This window comes from Podarcis filfolensis (genome assembly GCF_964270895.1).
Source record: "Podarcis filfolensis genome assembly, chromosome: 1".
In the NCBI taxonomy this organism is placed as follows: domain Eukaryota; kingdom Metazoa; phylum Chordata; class Lepidosauria; order Squamata; family Lacertidae; genus Podarcis; species Podarcis filfolensis.
The window spans coordinates 62164316-62182840 of NC_139604.1; the positions used below are offsets into that span (position 1 = coordinate 62164316).

An 18525-nucleotide genomic window follows, 5' to 3' on the forward strand; every position below is an offset into this window, starting at 1 on the left:
TTTTTGTTTGTGTTTGTTTTTTGTTTCTTTGCAATTCCCTAACCCCCCACCTCCTTCACCCTCACCTCCATAACTCTGATCTCCTTGTGATGTGGCTCACAACCGCAACTCAAATGGGCTTTATTTCTCTATTCACCCACTTTGTGCGTATGTGCGTGTGCGTTTTGCTTTTCTTGAAATGCATGGGTACTTTCTCTGTGTGTATCTTGTAGCCTATCAGAAAATTTTTCATCCCCCCTCAGACTCCTGACCTCCCTTTCACCCCCCGCCCCCAAGTCTCCCTGGACTCCGATGCTTGTAGGAATGCTTCCAGGCCCGGACATGTTCTCCAGCCAAAGCCAGCACTTCAACCCAATCCAAAGACACAGACTTTGCCATCCAAGAGCAGATTGGCTGAAAAACCACTCCAGTCTACCAAATCCAATCCCCTGCCCTCTAGCAATGCTACAGTCCCTCCTTCCCCAAATTCTCCTGCACAGAACACTCAGGGCCGTCCACCTGCTCCTGGGTTTAGCCCGCAGCTGGCTGTTCCTACCGTGCAAACCAACCCTATGTCTCCTGTTAGATTGCTCCCTTCTAGTACTGACCCAAGCACCAAATCTATCCCCATCATACAGGTCACCCCTCACCCCTCTCCAAGGGGCAGTCCCCTCCCTACCCCCAAGGGGACACCTGTCCATACGCCAAAGGAGAGCCCAGCAGGCACACCCAACCCTACGCCACCATCCAGCCCCAGCATTGGAGGAATGCCCTGGAGAACACGGCTCAACTCGATCAAGAACAGCTTCCTGGGATCTCCACGCTTCCATCGCAGGAAATTGCAAGGTACATTGACCTCAAAATGCGGCAGTGTTAGGTTGGCAGGTAGAAGTACATATCAGTGTAAAGCGTGGTTGGTTAGTAGATAGCAAAGACAGAGAGTATAGAAGGAAATTTGAAAGTTGCTGTTTCACTGCTGTTAACCAAACAATGAACACGTTGCAATTCTTCCAGTGTGTGTCAATTACCATATGAACTTCATCCCCCCTTTTTTCCCTGACCCTGAGCTTGGAAAACCAATTTTAAATTTTCTCAGCAGGAAAACCTAGTTAGGCTTCTGCAAGTCATAATACTGTTTGTGATGCTTGATGGAAGATGGAGCCCACTGAGAAGCAAGAGCTAAGTGTATTGCAGAGGTTTGTCAGGGCTACAACTCCCATCATATAGTGTTGTCACTAATTATTTACCAAGGTGCACAAGCTGCAAAGCACCGTTGACTTAAGGGAGTACACCTATGGAATTTTATTATATAAATTTTTACAGAAGACCTCTTCTCACATGGGGGATTATTAGGAAATATGTCTTTATTCATACATCTCTCTCCCCCAGTAGACTACCTCAGGCATGTCCAACAGGTAGATCACGATCTACTGGTAGATCACGGGGGTGTCCCAGGTAGATCGCCATCCCCCAGGTCAATATCCCCCCCCCCAAAAAAAGCTCAACAACTTTTGCTTCCTAAAAAAGCTCAGCTCAACAACCTTGGCTTCTCAAAAAAAAAGCTCAAGAACTCTGGTCCATTCTTCAGTGACAATGGGTAGATCACTGCCAGTTTTTTTTTATATACTGTGAGTAGATCGCAGTCTCTTGGAAGTTGGACATCCCTGGACTACCTGAACAAGGCAAAAGTACCAGTTTTTATACTAAGATTACAAGTGTTGTTATACTATCCAATCTCTCCATCCTGTGCCTTCTGCTCATGACTTTGATATTTGCACTGCGCTTCTAGCCTGCTGATTTTCAGTTGTTTCTGACTTGAGGCACACACTGGCCTGGTTTACACATGTCACTAAACTATGGTTTGCCTAGCCAAAGTGTGGCTTTTTGAATATCTGAGTTCTGAGCAAGGTGTTGTCTTCACTGATGTGCCAATGCCCCAGCATTGTTGTGGGGTTTTTTTTGGATGGAGAGGAACTCCATGAGGACTCATGTTAATAAAGGTTACATAAGGCACAATTACTGCTTTATGTGTTTATGAGCAAATACATTCCTGTCTATTACTGGAAATCTCTTTTCTTTCCTAATTCAAGATTGGTTAAAATATGCAAATAGGAAATTTCCACAGCTCAGCATTCCAGCTCATTTGTATCTTTGCTGAAATGTCTGCTGTAGTATATGGCAGATTTCTTATTCTCTGTTTCAAGGGGAAAGGGTAATAATATTCCATCTACGGACTTTGCACATAATCAGGGTGTTGTAGGGCTAAGTGTGCAGCATACCAGTTTTTAGTTTTTTGTGGGTTATAGAACTATTTCAATGCTACTAGTAAAAATCAGCCCCAGACATCTTGGCAGATACAATTATGCTGCAAATTACTTTCACAACAGTCATCAATTCTAAGTTGAATGGATAAAGTTTAAGAGCCCAGGCCAAACTATGAAATCTCAGTATATAAGTGTTCAAGTTAGGTACATGTGGATATAGGAGCAGTGTGGGTCAATTATTTGATATTAAAACAATAAGTTATTTGATATTAAAACAATGAAGTGCTTGAAATATATTCTGGGTGAACTTTGATTCCACGTTTATTGACTTTGAATTGGGAATCAGCATTTCCTTTTTCTCCTCCTCTTATGCTTTGTCTCTGTCTGTGTATGTATATATAGTACCGACGCCAGAAGAGATGTCAAATTTAACTCCAGAATCTTCCCCTGAGTAAGTAACTCGCTACAGTACTATTAGTATCCGCACCAATTTGTTTCCTGTGTACTTGACAATAGATCAGAGTGGGACAGAATGTTCTTTATCTAGCACTCCTAAGAAATGAATTCATACCAATCTGGTTGCAGCAGGTCACAAAAAAGGTGTGAGGGCAGTTAATATACACCCTCAAGGGTAGTGCTAGGTTAAGGGATAAATTTAGGACAAGGGTAGATAGCGCATAGGACTCATACACCTCCTCAAGAGGGGTTTTTGGACACCCAAAATTTGTCATTTAAAAAAATAAAATAAACAGTGTTTTGATTTTTGTTTTTAATTGCTGTTCTTGTGAATCTCCTGCTGTTATGCTATGGATCTGAATATTGTTGTGGCTTCCAATTCCCACCCCCTCCCCACCCCACCCCACTCAAAAAGAGAAAAGTCTCATTAATTCTTTTAAAATTGCTGACTGCTCTTTCCACTCTGATTCTCTCATGGCAAAAGACCTTTGTGACCTCACCCAAAGATTCCCCAGAATTTGACGCTATAAAAAATCAATTGGCCATTTTTACACTTGGACACGTTGTCCTCCGGGTTTTGACCATTGGTCAGTGCAGCCCACAGCCTGATAATGGTTAGCTACTCCTGATTTAGGAAACTGCAGGTGCTCAAGAAAACAAATGGGTTGCTTGTCTGATAAGGATTTTTAAGAAAAGAAAACCCAGTGCATAATTTTTTTCAGTCCTTCAATGCATTCCTCTCCACCCTCACTTCATAGGAAAAGTCTTAAAAAGGAAAACCAACATCCAATTCTTCATGTATTTAACATACTCCCTTCCATGGGCTTTAGTGAATAGCTTTTTAACATACTCCTTTCCATGGGCTTTAGTGAATAGCTTTTTCAAGCAATCTTACTTACACTGGACCCTGTGTCCCTCTTTGGGGTCAATAGAGCAAACAGCCTTGAAAACCTAAGCAGTTTCTCGACTTCATATATTGTTCAAAGTCACAGTGAACTGCTGACCTTTCTGACTTTCTTTGGAGCCTAGTAGGAAGTAACTCATACATTAGGAAGTGAAAGCTGGTGTAGGGGTGGTAGTTTCTATAACAGTTCAGAAAGGGCTACACAGGAAATACAGGAGCCATTCAGAAATAATGTGTTTTCTCAATTGCATGAGACCCAAAGTAATTTTAACAAAAATGTCATTGAAGAATTACATATGACTAAATGCCTTTTTGGGGTACTTTGCCTGTGAACATTTCTCCAGAGATTCCCTTCTAGGCACTCTAAGTGCAAAATAATCCTCCATAATTTGCACAGCATTTTCTGCTACGTTCCAGATTGCTGCTTTCTTGGCTGCTGGAATGATCTTATATTGGTTAAGGCAGAGTGAAATAATCATGAGCTCTAGATTAAATTTTGAAGCGAGAAGATCTCTTAACTGGAGGTGGTGATATGGTCCTTGCCGTTTTGAAGTGTGAAAACTGAGTAGTGCAACTCTGATGCAACAGCAGTCAGGGCAGTAAAGAGTGATGGAAGGGACTTAATGGGATCCTTTTCTTTCTTTTCCACCATATTCTCTCTTCCTTCTCTCTCCCCTTCTTTTTGTGTGAGATCCTTTGTGAATGTGCTGCCTTTCTCTATGCCTCGCTCTCTCTTTAAGAACTGCCGGGTAGAAGTAAAGGCATTCTTAGTAGGCAGTTTGGATGCAACTCAAAGCCTAAGGCCTTTCCCCCCCTTTCCAATATAATTGCTGAATTAATGAGTTCAATTGGATGGCACCCTGCAGTAAACATAATAAAAGTTGTAAAAAATAATGAACTGTGTTTTTATTTCAATCGTCAGTGCCTTTATGCTCTGTGGCCACTCTAAAGTTCTGTATTGTTTTTGCTCTGAGAGCAAGATGTCTCGGTTGCAGAAGAGCCCTTACTGGCCCCATGATTGAAATGTTGCATAAATGTGCTTCCTTACTCTGTTGCTGCCTCTTTTAATGAATCTAATTCGTTTAACAGTTCTGAGGACTGGATATTATACCTTGACATGTCTAGGTAATGTGTATCATTTTATTTGTGGGAAAGCCTAGATAAGCTCATAGAAATTAAATGGATATGCCCATATCCCCTTCTGGTGTAAAGCAGCATGACTCCATCTGCTTTTTAACATTCTGTTTAGCAGTACATGTATTTAAGAAGAAAAAAATTGATAATAATCCAAATTGTGCATAATATTTTAACCTTTACAAACATTAAACAGGCACCTCCATCCAAAACATTTTCATGTGTGTGTTTTTAAAAGTCAGCTTCCAGTTGCCTTGTTTGGGCAATTATAATGGTGTGGAGCAAGGGAGCCATACCTACTGGCCCTGGCCCTACCATCACAACTCAGGCAGGACCTCCCTCCTGCTGTCTGCTTGCATGTTGGTGAGCATGTTTAAAGTTTGCTTGTTGCACATATGCCCCCCCCCATGAGCTAGAACCAAAAATTGGGGGCAGGGAGCTTATGAGCATCCCTTCTACAGGCATTATTCCCACCGCATGGACAACAGGGAATGGGCTATTGAGGACACAACGACAGGGGAAATGCCAGTTCTGCACAGCAGTCCTCTCCCACTCTGCACAACTGTCGCCATGTGTATTGAATGACCAGATATGGCTAATCAGCTTTATCCTTCCCATCAATTATTGAGAAAATAAATTACATGTGGAAATTATCAGAGGAGATGGAACATATCTGTAAATTATTATTGTTAGGGTGCCGTGATTTCACTGTACTCACCTTACTTTTGCAGTGGCCAAGGGATATTCTTAGGTGTCCTTTCTTTCATTCCACAAATCATCTCACCAGTGGTGTCTGCACTCCAGCAGCCTTCCCAGGTGTCCATGCTTCAGTTAAAGCTCAGGAGAAGACATTATGAGATAACTCCTCCCATGAGCCTTTTTCAGATTAGGAAGCACAGGCAGCTGGGGAGACTGCAGAGTGCTGCAGAAAGGTTTACACATACCAACCTCCGCTACCTTGCAATAATAAAGTTAGCTCAAAATCTCAATACCCACCAAAATTTGAAAGAAATTATTTTTCTAGTGCCCTGAGAATGAGACAGAAAAATGGAAGCCTCTTTCACAGGGGAAAAAACTTCAAAGAAACTGGAGAAGCATTTGCCACATTGTACTAGTTCACATGTCTCTAACCATACACATTCTAGAACAATTAGATGTAAAAGGATAACTAGAGTGGGAACCTAGCATTACTTGCTAGTTCAGTCTTTATCCTGAGGACATATCTGTTAATGCAAAGGAACTTAAGATATAAGAAAAATATGTAAACAAAAGGTCTTTAAAGCACCTTGGTCAGCTTCACAGATATACATATACATACATACATATATATATATATATATATATATATATGTATATGTATATATATAATGCTTTTTTATCTGTGGGTGACAGGGACCATATTCTACTGTGGCAGCACAGACCTGGGGATTGAGTCCAAAAACTACCATAAAAATGATACATTGAACAGGTTTCAAACACATTTTAGGCAAAACTCTGTGATCTTTCTCATTGGTATCTTGCCGTGACTTCTCATACTAATAATGTTGGTAGAGATATGCCATTGGTGCAGAGATATATTCTCCACTTACTGCATGTCTGGCTGGAAAGAGAAACTCAAGTTGCAATCCTTTTTAGTTAGGCTGCTTAGTTCCTGTTGAGATCAGTTGGACTGAAACATTCTATTTTATTTTTTTTAAGAAATATTTATTAAGATTTTACAAAAACAGATATACAAAAACACATAATAAAAAAACAAAAAATAAGAATAAACACACAGAAAAATACAAAAAATTAAAAACAATTCTTTTTCATAATTTAAAACTCATTTGCTTGTTTCTTTGACTTCCTCACACCTCCCCTTCTTGTATTCCCATTTAAATAATCAAATCAGCAAATCCTTACCCTCTTTCGTTTATCTTATCTCTATAACTTAACATTTTATAACTCAGTATTTTCATCCATTATCAATTCATTTTTGCATATTCTTATTAACTTTGTTACAAATACCACTTATTTCCAATCCAACATCATTTTAATTATGTTTTAACCTATTTATACCCTTTTCCCATATTCTTGAAGCATTACAGCTGGAAACCATTTAATTTCTATCCAACATCTTTCTAACATTCATTAATTTTACAATATTTCAGTAGATAGTCTTTAAATTTCTTCCAATCTTCTTCCACCGCCTCTTCTCCCTGGTCCCGGATTCTGCCAGTCATTTCTGCCAATCCCATATAGTCCATCACCTTCATCTGCCATTCTTCCAAAGTGGGTAAATCTTGTGTCTTCCAATACTTTGCAATAAGTATTCTTGCTGCTGTTGTAGCGTACATAAAGAAAGTTCTTGGACTGAAACATTCTAAATGCATACATTAGGGGTAGCTAACAGCATGGAGGGCTCCCAGCACGTTTTTTCTGCCCCTCCAGGGCCCCACTTATTTCAAAAAAGGGGGAAAGTTAAAGTAGACTCATCACCCTATTGGGTAAGCAAATCTTCCCACTCCAGTCATCAGATGGGTCATATGAACGGGGAGGGATAATAATCAACCTTCTCAGCTGATCTGCATGGGCCAGCTGAGGAGGGCATTTTGCCTACCTGTGTTGGTGAGTGAGAATATGGGGTGGCCATACTCACTGCTAGTATACAACATGCAGCCCTTGCAGCGTTGGCCAAGGGTGAATGCAGCCCTTGGGCATAAAAAAGGTTAGCCTTCCCTAGTGTACAGGACTGCAAGCACAGGAAGCAATTCATGGAGAGAGCTGCCTTTGAGCCACAAGCCAATAGAAACATAATGGAATTGGTGGTTGCCTAACTTTTATTCTCTTGGTGTTTCTGTTTGCTATCACCTTCTATAAATCTGACATTTTAAAAAAGAAAAAAGCATTGCACCATGTGTGCCAGATGATGGAGCTATGCTGATTTGCAGCAGGGCCTCAATTCAGCAAAGTCCTGAATCATGGGACTTGTTTGAACTGGGCTGTATGTATGTGTCCACTAGTATTTTGACTTAGAATTTAGCCCATAGGGGCTTCAGAAATCCCCTGTAGAAGCTAGAGGCTCTAATACAAATTGAGATGGTGTATAAGCATGTTTTACAATGCAATCCTATACATGTCTACTCGGGAATAAGTCTTGTTGAGTTCAGTGTGGCTTACTCCTAGTTAAGTGGAAATAGAATTGCAGCACTGGTCAACAAAGAGACAATTCTGTTTAAATCCATGGGTTTATTTTAGATATAGAGAATGATTGTCATAGTTTGTCTACAACATGATGTAAAATTGCATACTTTCTCCAGTACACCTTGTTGCTTTCTACCAATCTCTTGGGGTAGAAAACCTTTCTTAAGATAGATGTCAAGTTGATTCTGCAGTGTTTTTCAAGGTCATTTTCCCCCTATGGACTTCCTACCCTTCAGATATGTTGTGCAAGCTTTTCCTCTGAATCCTAAGGTTGCCCCCGGTGTGTATTCTCCTCTTTATTTATTTTTTATGTTTCACTCTGCTTCCTTTAGGGTTATTTTCATTATCAAAACCCCAAAACCATCTCCTAAGTCAGTAATGACACCCTACCTTCCAAAAGAAAAAGGGGAAAAGGTCGTAGAACAGTGCTTCCCAACAACATCCTGTCTTGGGCTTCTGAACATTTCCAAGGGAAGAGAGTTCTGCAGTTGTGGTGCAGCCACTGAGAATATCTCCCTGTGCTCCCTTACTGTTTGAATCTCACCCATCGATGGTATTGCCAAACAGATTCCCTCAGTCAATCTTGGGAGTTGCATAAGGTGGCCTTTAAGGGCTACTGGGACGAGGCTTTATATATCAAAATTAGCACCCTGAATTATGTCCCTAAAGCAATAGTGCAGCAACTGGGAGTACTGCTAGTGCTGAATATGACAGCCAGCTTTCAATCTGGAAATTCCAACCCACCTTTAAAGTAAAACGTTGGGCCAGATTCAACTAACCGGTCCTGCTAGCAGATGCCCGCATAAGGACTTCCACTAGAGCAGCGAAGTTTGACCCCCATCCTCCCCCTGCCCCAGTTGGGGTGTGTGTGTGTGGAGAACCACCAGAACAGTGTGGCAATGGGAGGAGAGGGGAGATTCTTACACCATAACAATCTCTCTAGCACCACGTTGAATTCTTCCCATTACATTCATCTAGATTTGAAGTGATAATATATGAATTGCAATTACAAGGTAGCCAATATAGAACCTTCAGATATCACACTGCAGGACCTATCATCCCTGCCCATTTTGCTGGAGTTGATGGGGTTGTAGTCCAACAACATTTGGAATACTATCCCTGACCCAGATCATAGCAGGACCCAGAATGGCAGAGTTAAGGTAAAGATCTACCAGATCTCCCAGTTCTCAGGGTTCCCATTTTCCTGTGCTGGGGACCTAAGGTTTCCCTTCAGGTACACTGATTTTCTGTGGGTCCTAAGAAGTGCTGGGGGAACCGTTGCAGGGTCCTCTGTTGAGAAGTGGGTCTTGTCTGATTCTTGTTCTATGTGCAGATTGGTCTAGAAAGATCCCAACAGCCCCCACAAAATGGAATATGAGTTGCAGTAATGAATCTAGGGAACCCTCGGGAGTCAAGCCTGAGTGTGCAGGGTGCTAAACCCAATCAGAATTCAGATTCCTGTACATACTGCTTCACTTTATTTAAAAAATCATCACTATAGCCTTCAGCTGATGTATCTACAATATGTCCAGACAGTGAGTAAACTGTAAGACTGCAGGTTCTGAGTGGGGTGGTCTTAGACAATAGTATCTACAGACCCACTGGTACAGTCAATAGGAATATGTACCATATAGTTCTGGGATTACTTTGATCACACGAGTATCTAGGAATACACCAAACTAATTGAGCCACTGGTGTATATAAATCTCTCCTTCCTTGCCCCCAACCCTTACTTGTTAAACTAGTACCTGATAAGTCTATGCAATATGGATATTCTGCCAGGTCTGCTGAATTTCCCTCCTTCATTATAAAACATCAGTGCCACTATCTATGCCTCTTTGCCCTGCAGACCCAGCACAGTTACATCAGGAGAACTCGCAAGAATCTATTCTGTCTTGTATCTCATCAGAAGAACTCTGTATTGCGAGCAGTTACAGGCTCCAGGGTATCAGTGGAAGCTTAAGCAGGCCCCTATAACCTTTATTCCTGGTGATCATTCATGAGATACAGTTTTACCAACAGTATGCACCTTTTTATCCCTTCTTCTTCTTTTAAAATGGGTTTTTCTTTTAAATCTCCTACCATTGGATGTGAATTAAAACATTCATTTCAGAATAGCCCCTACTCTTGTGGTTATATGAAGTGTCAGAATGGATACAGTACATCCTTTATCACGGCTCAGAGGCAATTGAAATATGCCAGTTTTTAATTTTACAAAATGGTCTTCAATATTTTTAATGTCAATTTCATAATGTTCATAATGCTTAAGGCCTTATTGGGAAAGCAAGTTTCGCTTCTCTCTAATGCAATGTTTTGCTTGGTTGGCAGCACTTTAAAAAGAAAGCAGTGTACCATTTCATTTAAAAAACTTTTACTTAGTACACTTGTTAGGGAGTAAGGCTCATTGAACACAGTGGCCTGAGTTTACTCCTGAGTAAACATGCTTAGATAATTGTGCCGTGAATCTTGAATAACTGAGGCTGCATGCTCCCACCCTTTTTTTCCTCCCCCTGTGTAGAGTTAATAATTTTTCGGATAGCACTTATTCTCTCTGTTGGAAGCAGCACTGCTTAGATCATGCAGACTAGTGCTGTGCCAAAAACTCTCCTTCAATTTTTCCAAAGTTTTCTTTCCTTGCAAAATATCTTTTCCTTTTTTCCACCTCATTCTCAGGAGACTTGAGAATTTCCTTGAGTTTTAAGCTTGCTTTATTGCAGGGTAGGATTGCATTTTTCCTTTTATTTTCTGTAAACATTTTGCCAGCACACTGCAGCCTCTTCAGCTGCCCTGCTTCCTAACTTGGAAAAACTCTGTGGGAGGAGTTACCTCATGATGCCTTTCCCTGAGCTGTAACTGAATTGCAGAAAGCTGCAGGGCGCAGGAAGGCTGCAGGGCACAGGCCATTGGTGAGCTAGCTTTGCAGAATGAAAGGACCATCAAATACACCCCTCATCCACACAGAAGTAAAGTAAGTTCATCAAAAACTCTGCAACCCACCCATGAGGATTTCGCTAGAATTGTCTCTCCCTGTTTAAACGAGAGAAGGAAATAAACCCCAGTTATTAAAATGTATATATTGTGGCATATGGAAAGGTAGCATGTGTTTAGTGGGTCGTGGACATATCCAGCAGCACCATGCACCCGCTGTGTGGTCCATGTACCTGTGCTAGAAAAAGCACTTGCTCCATCCTTCATATGTTTCTATTCAGAGGTGTATTGCAGCAACCTGAAGTCTGAAGGGACTGGGGCAGTTGGATGGATAACTATACATATAAATATCTAATCAGCAAAGGCTTTTAATGTGCAAGGAACAGACAGCATAATTGTTCTGAGGCCTACAGAGTCATTCTGGTGTGTTTGAGGAAGACAAAAGCCCAGGCTTCTTAATAGCCTACTTAAATGAGTGGCCCTTTCTCTTTACTGTTCCCCATGCTAATCTTTGGCTTATGGTCAGCTATAGCTGCTTATTAATATTTCAGAGAGTTGTGCTTTCCCAACCCAGTTTTAACAGAGGAACTGGGAGAGATTTGCCAAAGTGTGATTGTTTTCTTTTCCTCTGTTAGGCAGGCAGGCAGATGTAGATGCTTTTTTTTTTTTTTTTTTTTTAAGCCAGCTTGCTTTCGAAAGCTAGTAGTGTAAAACATTTCTCTCTTAAATGTGTGATATTACTATAGATTAAATAACCTCAGGACTAGGCATTGTAATGAGTTTCCAGGAGGCTGTCAATGAGCACAGTGCAGGCTGGATTTTTAGGGTGCCGGAGAACACATTCCATTCATGTGCAGAGTGCTTACAGAAAGCAGGGTGTGCATGGACAGCATGTGTGCATATCAGTGGCACACACAAAGAGTCCTACCAATGTCCTCCTTATTCAGCTCCCTGCTGTATCTTGTAAAGCTGTTTCACGGTTGTATCCATTAGTGCCTCTGCCCTTCTAGGTTTACTTGACAGTACCTAGTCTTCTGTTTCCAACCGTACATACTGTTGTAGTAAAGCCAAATGCATCACTGGGGTGCTTTCTGTCTCTGAGCAAATATTACTCTCTTGACACAATGACTTATACCATTCCACACAGCGTAGCTAAGGCCTAGTTGGCTGTGTATTATAATTGCCTGTCCTTTTCTTCTCTAAATCTTCTCTTTGCTTTCTGTTTTTTTGCCTTTTCTTTCTCTCCCTCCTGGATTGGTCAGGCTTGCCAAAAAATCCTGGTTTGGTAACTTTATCAACCTAGAGAAAGAAGAACAGATCTTTGTGGTTATTAAGGACAAACCGCTGAGTTCTATCAAGGCTGACATAGTCCATGCATTCCTCTCGGTAAGTACGTACATAAACATAAACACACAAGTGAAACTTGATGAGCTGTGGTTCCTCAGCCTGTAGTTCCAGACACATTCCACACTAGTGCCCTTTGAAACTAAAATTTCTTTCTGTTCTTTCCTGTGGCCACAGTGTTTCTTGGTTATTGACTAATCAGTTCCTGTTATCTGTGGGAGGCGGTTTTATTTTGGGTTTCTTTTCAGCTGGAGTAATTGCTTTTTAGAAATTTTATTTTTTATTACCTTAACCATGTAATTGTGATAATAGAATTAACATTTGCTTTGATTGCAAAGACAAAACTAGTAATTATCACCAACCACACAAGGAACAGGAACTGACTAATGTAAGTGCCAGAAGCAGAAGCCACTTTAAAACAAAGAATGGAGGGAAATTAAAGAGACAGTAGCCCCAGGAAGGCTCAATGCCATTCTGAACTGCATTTTAACAAAATGAGTAGGGGTGCTTTATGGTACTAGAATGCAGGAGAATATACAGTGGTAGGAAACTGTAGTGTTTTTTATTGTTACTATGGCTATATAGCATGTACTGACTAAATGTAATATTTATTTTTTATTTTAAAAAATACAAGCTATTTTTAAAAATCACAGATCAGATCTGAAAAAGGTGGGAGGACAATATGAAGAATTCTGGAGTAAATTGAGCTGGAAATGCTGTCATCTAAATTCTCTGTAAAAACTGAGTGAAGAGATTATGTCTGCTCCATATTAAATGGCTAGTGTATAAGTGACCTTTGCCTCTTTGTTCTTCAATTACACCATCTTTCCCTCACCGTTACTCATTTTCTTTTTTATGTATTCATTTCTCACTCATATATGCCAGACTCAGAGCTGGCTTTCTTAGCAGAATTTCCCTGAGAAATAAGATTTTGAAAAGATTAACTTCTTAGGCATATTTTTCAGGTTCCCCAGAGCATGGTGTATAAATCCAGCCATACTCAAAGCAAAATTGCACATAAAATCACTGTGGCTATACATAACGGGGTGATTCCTTTACATTCCCATCTAGTAGCTTATTTCTTACCCTTTTCTGGGGGCCAAAGCAAACTCTGCCATTGGGAGAACGCAATCTCAAGACATGTTCTGGAACTCTCACTGAAACAATTAATCTTTGGGGCTTCTTTTAAAGTGGAGTTTGATACAGTCGTATGTGTAAGAGCAAAAATCCCAAATGATCTTTGCCAGTTTTAAGTGCAGTTTTAGATCTACTCAGAAGTTGGCATTGGGTGAAATCTAATGTTAGTCATACTCAGAGTTGACCTGTTGAAATAAATGGGCATAAGTAACTCAAGTCTATTGATTTTGGTGTATCTGAGTATGGTTTAAGTTGGATAACAATAGGACCTACTCCCAGATAAAAGTGTATAAGATTACAGCCCCAAATAATTATTGGGAGCTAGTGTGGCAGAGTAGTTAACAGCATGAGCAACACGGTGCTGATTCAAATCTCAGCTCATTGGGGACCAAAGTCAAACTGCTACCTCACAGCCCTCCCCAAACCTGTAATATGGAGGTAAAAAGAGTTGCAGGTTTGTTCTAAGATGCATGAAGATAGTGTGTGCAAAGTGCTTTCAACACTATATTAATAACTTCAAAATGTTTCTTCTTGTCGTTGCCACATTATCAATTCAAGAGTGCTTCCTATATATTTTGACACTTGTGCCATAGCTGTCAGTGTTTCCTTTTTTTAAAGGGAAATTCCCTTATTCCAAATAGGATTTCCCTTAAAAAAGGGGGAAAGTTGACAGCTATGACTTGTGCAATACTCCCACAAACCCACGTGGCAGTGTTTTACCATGGTCCCACTCAAATCTGCAGGGCTGGTCCAGAGGAGAGCACAGAATGACTATGTGCCTGCACTCTATAAATTTTCTTCTTGAATGTCTTGGGAGATTATTTTGCTCCCAGTGCTGCTTAACATCCATATGAAAGATTCTGGAAGCAATCATTAGGAGATTTGGAGTGTGGTGTCAACAGTGTGCAAATGTCACCTTCCTCTGTTTCTCTATAACATCTGGATCAAGAGAAGCCATGGGTGTTCCAGACATGCCTAGACACAGTGGTGGACTAGATCAGGGCCAGTAAACTGAAATTGAATCCTGGTAAGGCAAAGATGCTGTGTGTGAGTGGTTCTCATAGCTGGGAGTTTGGGCATTTAACAATTTTTAATAAATGGCCAGCTGATGAGATCTTATTGAAGTTCATTTTTTATTGCTGCAGATCAGACTGGAATGCTCCTTCATTCTTAAAGAAAGGGCAGTCCCACAAAACAGCAGTCTTTCCCATTCAGATTTTGATGCTTTTTAAATTGGTGTGTTGTCACTGGTTTTAGAGTGGTAGTACCATTTGTTCTTCATGTTGTTGTTTCCTACTAGATCCCCAGCCTCAGTCACAGCGTCATCTCACAGACAAGCTTCCGCGCAGAGTACAAATCCACAGGGGGCCCTGCTGTCTTTCAGAAGCCAGTGAAGTTCCAAGTGGACATAACATACACAGAAGGTGGGGAGGCCCAGAAAGAGAACGGGATCTACTCAGTCACTTTCACACTTTTATCAGGTAATTGTCACAAGCTTGCTGTCCGCATGGAGGAGGAGGAGGAGGAGGAGCACAGACAAAATAGCGAGGGCGGCCTTAATTGTAGTTAATTTCTTCAACAGGCAGCAGCAGTTTGCATGTATGTGGAAGTGTTCAAATGGTGTCTAGATTGTTGTAAGAAAATGCCTGCTGGATCAGGCCAAAGGTCCCTCCACTCCCTACGTCCTTCCAACTGGATGATTGTGGGAAACCCACAATCAGGACCCCTGGGTGCAACCGAAGTCTCCCCAATTGTGATTCCCAACAACTGGCATTCACAGACTGTCTCAGACAGTAGAGTAAGAACACAGCCATTGTGGCTAATAGCCATTGATAGCTTTATCTTTTATGGACATGTCTAATCCTCTCTTAAAGCCATCCAAATTGCTGGTCATCATGTGTGGAAAATGGCACATCACAATTTTTTTTGCCGTGCATGTGCATAATTATACTGTTAACAGTTGTAGCTTGCTAACACAGCTTACGTTTTCCTTGTGTGTGAATGTCAGATATATATGCTGTGAAATGCATTTATAACACACGATGATTTACATAGTTTTTATTTCTTTTCCTGTGTAGGGTTGACGATCAAATATACCATTCATTAGTCTTTAAAAGTGCCACAAAACTTTCTGTTGTTTTCGCTGCAACAGATTAACACAGCTGCCTCTCTGGATTTGTTTGTGTTTGAGGCAGCTTCAAAAGGAAACATTTTAGCAGTCAAACTAGTCTTCAGAATTCTGGAAGAGAGCTTTCAAAATTGGTGCCCTTAAGATGTTATTTGGGGCATTTACCTAGTAGAGCAGGTACGTGTAGCTTGTGACTTGCGCAGATGAACATTGTCCATCATCCAGGTATGGCGGTCCAACAGGGACTCAGTAAATCTGCTTTTGTTGCCTGCCTGAAACTTAAAAAAAAAAAAATGCTAGGCCTGTCAAACACTTGGTAAGCCACATTACATGACTAGCAGTACTCAAATTGAGGTGGGCTGAGTTTACCGCTCCACCCTCTTTAGTCATACTGACTGTGTTTAGCTTCATGGGACGCCAGCTGTTCTGGAGTGCTTTAAAAAAAGGCAAAAGCTTTGGAAATGGATGGTTATTTAGATTACAGATAGTTCTACCTTGCTTAGGGGATTTGGGTTACGAAAAATCCTGGAGACTAAGCAGTGTTTTTTTAAAAAAATACAAACAAGCAAACAAGGAACAGTGTTTTTTTGCTGGCCATGTTGGGGAGAAATGGTAGAGGTACCAGGGGTATACGAACTAGGTAGTTAAGTATAATATAATGAGATCTACAGATGTTGCAAGGGAGCTGGAAGGTCTAGTAAGTTTCAGAAGGAAGTGTGTCTTCATAAAGCTTTATTAAGAATGTGATAGGCATAACCTACTGCTACTAATATTAAACTTTCATAGAGCTGGAACAAGGTCCTTAGGTGCATGCTGTACAGAACATAAAAGTGACACCATTCCTTTCTAGAGGATTTGCCATTTTCATTAACTAGGCAAGATAGAAGAAAGCTCAAGGATTGATAGAAAGTCATGGGGATCAAGAAAGAGAGACTAAATTAGTAATGGAGGAGCAGGTAAAGTGAGCCTCTGGTAGCTGGTTCTGAAAAAAACTTTGTTGCATAAGTGAGTCTTGAGATAAGGACTTGGGAGAGAAAAATGAAATTATTTGCTGAACAGAGAGGTGGGGTCTATTCTGAGCATAGGGAGCAGCATGGCTGGAAGCCCAGAGGCAGGAGTGAGAGAGAGAAGCCAGAGGGGCTGGCAGAGGAGCAGCAAAATGGTGGCATGGGGGGAATATAAAGGAGAAGAAATAATTAACAGAAGGGAATTGGAAATATTTGTAAACATAAGGATGAGAAGCTTTCAGATGAAGTCTAATACTGAACAGAAAAGTTAATGGAAATGTGCTCTCTTCCTACACTCTCCCTTCCACAGCAGTGTTCAGTTCTTCCACAACTCACAGTCCGATGTGTCTTTTCACAGGTCCAAGCCGTCGCTTTAAGAGGGTAGTAGAAACCATTCAGGCACAGTTGTTAAGCACACATGACCAGCCTTCAGTGCAGCAGTTATCAGGTAAGTAGCTTCCACAGCTCAGTGCTTTGCTTCAGGCAAGGACATGAATTGGAAGCACCTATCAGCATAGCCCTCAAGTTGCACCTAGAAAACTAGTTTCATTCAGCACAAACAGTAAGACTCCTCTGCACATCTCTCCCTTGCCATTTGCTCCACTCCCACCTGCCTTGCACCAATTCCCATTTCCTAAACGCATCCCCCCCACCTCCACGTGAACTGCCCTGCCCTGCCCTGCCCTGCCCCAAGAGCCATTTGTCCCCCTTTTCACAGGAAGTGTCATCAGCAGTTTGTTTAATTCCAAAAATCCCCCCCACCCCAAAATCATGGACATGCCTCAAAATGTATCTGATGAAAGAGTCCTCTACAAACCATTTTTTAAAAGAAACAATGGCCTGAGTTAGCTCCTGGGGAGGAAGTGACTTTTGCTAGCAAGTGGGAATTATTGGAAGTTTAGAGCAAGACTGATTTTTGGAAAGTCACTTACTCTGAAGAAGCCACATGCCATTTTATCTGCTCACTTTAATGAAGTGGAAATGGCTGAGCAATGGCAGAAATATCTCGCCTGTTACAGTTTTATGCCACACTCCATGAGGAAATAATTTTTTATTACCCTTTAGCCCTTTCATGAATGGGATGAACATTTATCTACTGGCAATCTCTTCATTTAGCAATTCCCCTACTACCTCTCTAGCCTTCCACAAGCCCTGATCTTCACTGCTTCACCTCGTGAAGGTCACTAGGATAAGCGGATTTAGCTTCTTCCAAGCAAACAACAACAACTCTGCAACACTACAGGAAACGTTTGTCTGTTGTAAAGTGTATGGGAAAAACAGAACAAAACATGAGGTACATAGACCCAAAGTCCAATTTCTCTCTATGCCAGTGGTAGCTAATCTCACCCTTTAAAGCCACCCTTGTGATGACAAGCATGTGAGAAATATATCAACAGGAGGAGATGGGCAGCCTTTCACAACTGAGAGCAAGGATTGGGAAAGAATTACTAGATGTCTAAAACTGATCAATATAATTTGAATCTGGTCAGACAGACTGCTGTCACTTACTTTGCATCTGCAGATGTCTGGCTGGTCTAGGATAGGAAACAAGGAGTTTCAAATTAATAAGCAAAGGGAGCATCAGGGTAGATTCCAAGACTCAGCACTGCAGGATGACTGCTTCTTATATAAATTCATCATGCAGTGGTTGTAGCCACATGGGAAGAAAGTTGCCTTTGTCCTCACTAGCCCCAGCTCTTCATGCTTTTAGAAGAGTTCAATAAGGTTAGCATCTTTTTGAGGCTAACAACAATAACAACAGAGAACAAACTTCCCATGTGTAGCATTTACTCATAGTGACTTATTAAACAGCCTCCACTTTCTGTGAATTCAGACTAAAATAAACCTGTGACTGGATGGAATTCTTGACAAGAAACATTTATTTCGTATGTGGCTGTGATTTAAAAATTATATGGATGTCCAGGCTGTGGTTGAGAAAACAGGGAAGCAAAAATGTCACCAAAATAATGCTCGTTTGAAATGGGATAGGAAATTTTGAAATGGGATAGGAATTATTGGGAAGTTGGCACCAAATGGCACTGTTTTAAAATGGAATAGAAT

The 18525-nt window shown here is 41.0% G+C and overlaps 1 protein-coding gene across 18 annotated transcripts in view; it reads left to right on the top strand.

The window, feature by feature from the left end:
* The window catches only part of BRSK2 (BR serine/threonine kinase 2), a 405249-nt gene that overhangs the window by 364163 nt on the left and 22561 nt on the right, over nt 1-18525 (top strand). For 14 of the 18 annotated variants that reach the window (XM_083587315.1, XM_083587309.1, XM_083587321.1 and 11 more), the window contains 5 exons: nt 213-825; nt 2646-2694; nt 12111-12234; nt 14630-14810; nt 16823-16912. In XM_083587315.1, the coding sequence (XP_083443441.1) occupies nt 213-825; nt 2646-2694; nt 12111-12234; nt 14630-14810; nt 16823-16912 (1057 nt within the window). The remainder of the gene's footprint in view (nt 1-212; nt 826-2645; nt 2695-12110; nt 12235-14629; nt 14811-16822; nt 16913-18525) is intronic. The other 4 variants (XM_083587313.1, XM_083587314.1, XM_083587317.1 and 1 more) reach the window with 1 other exon arrangement.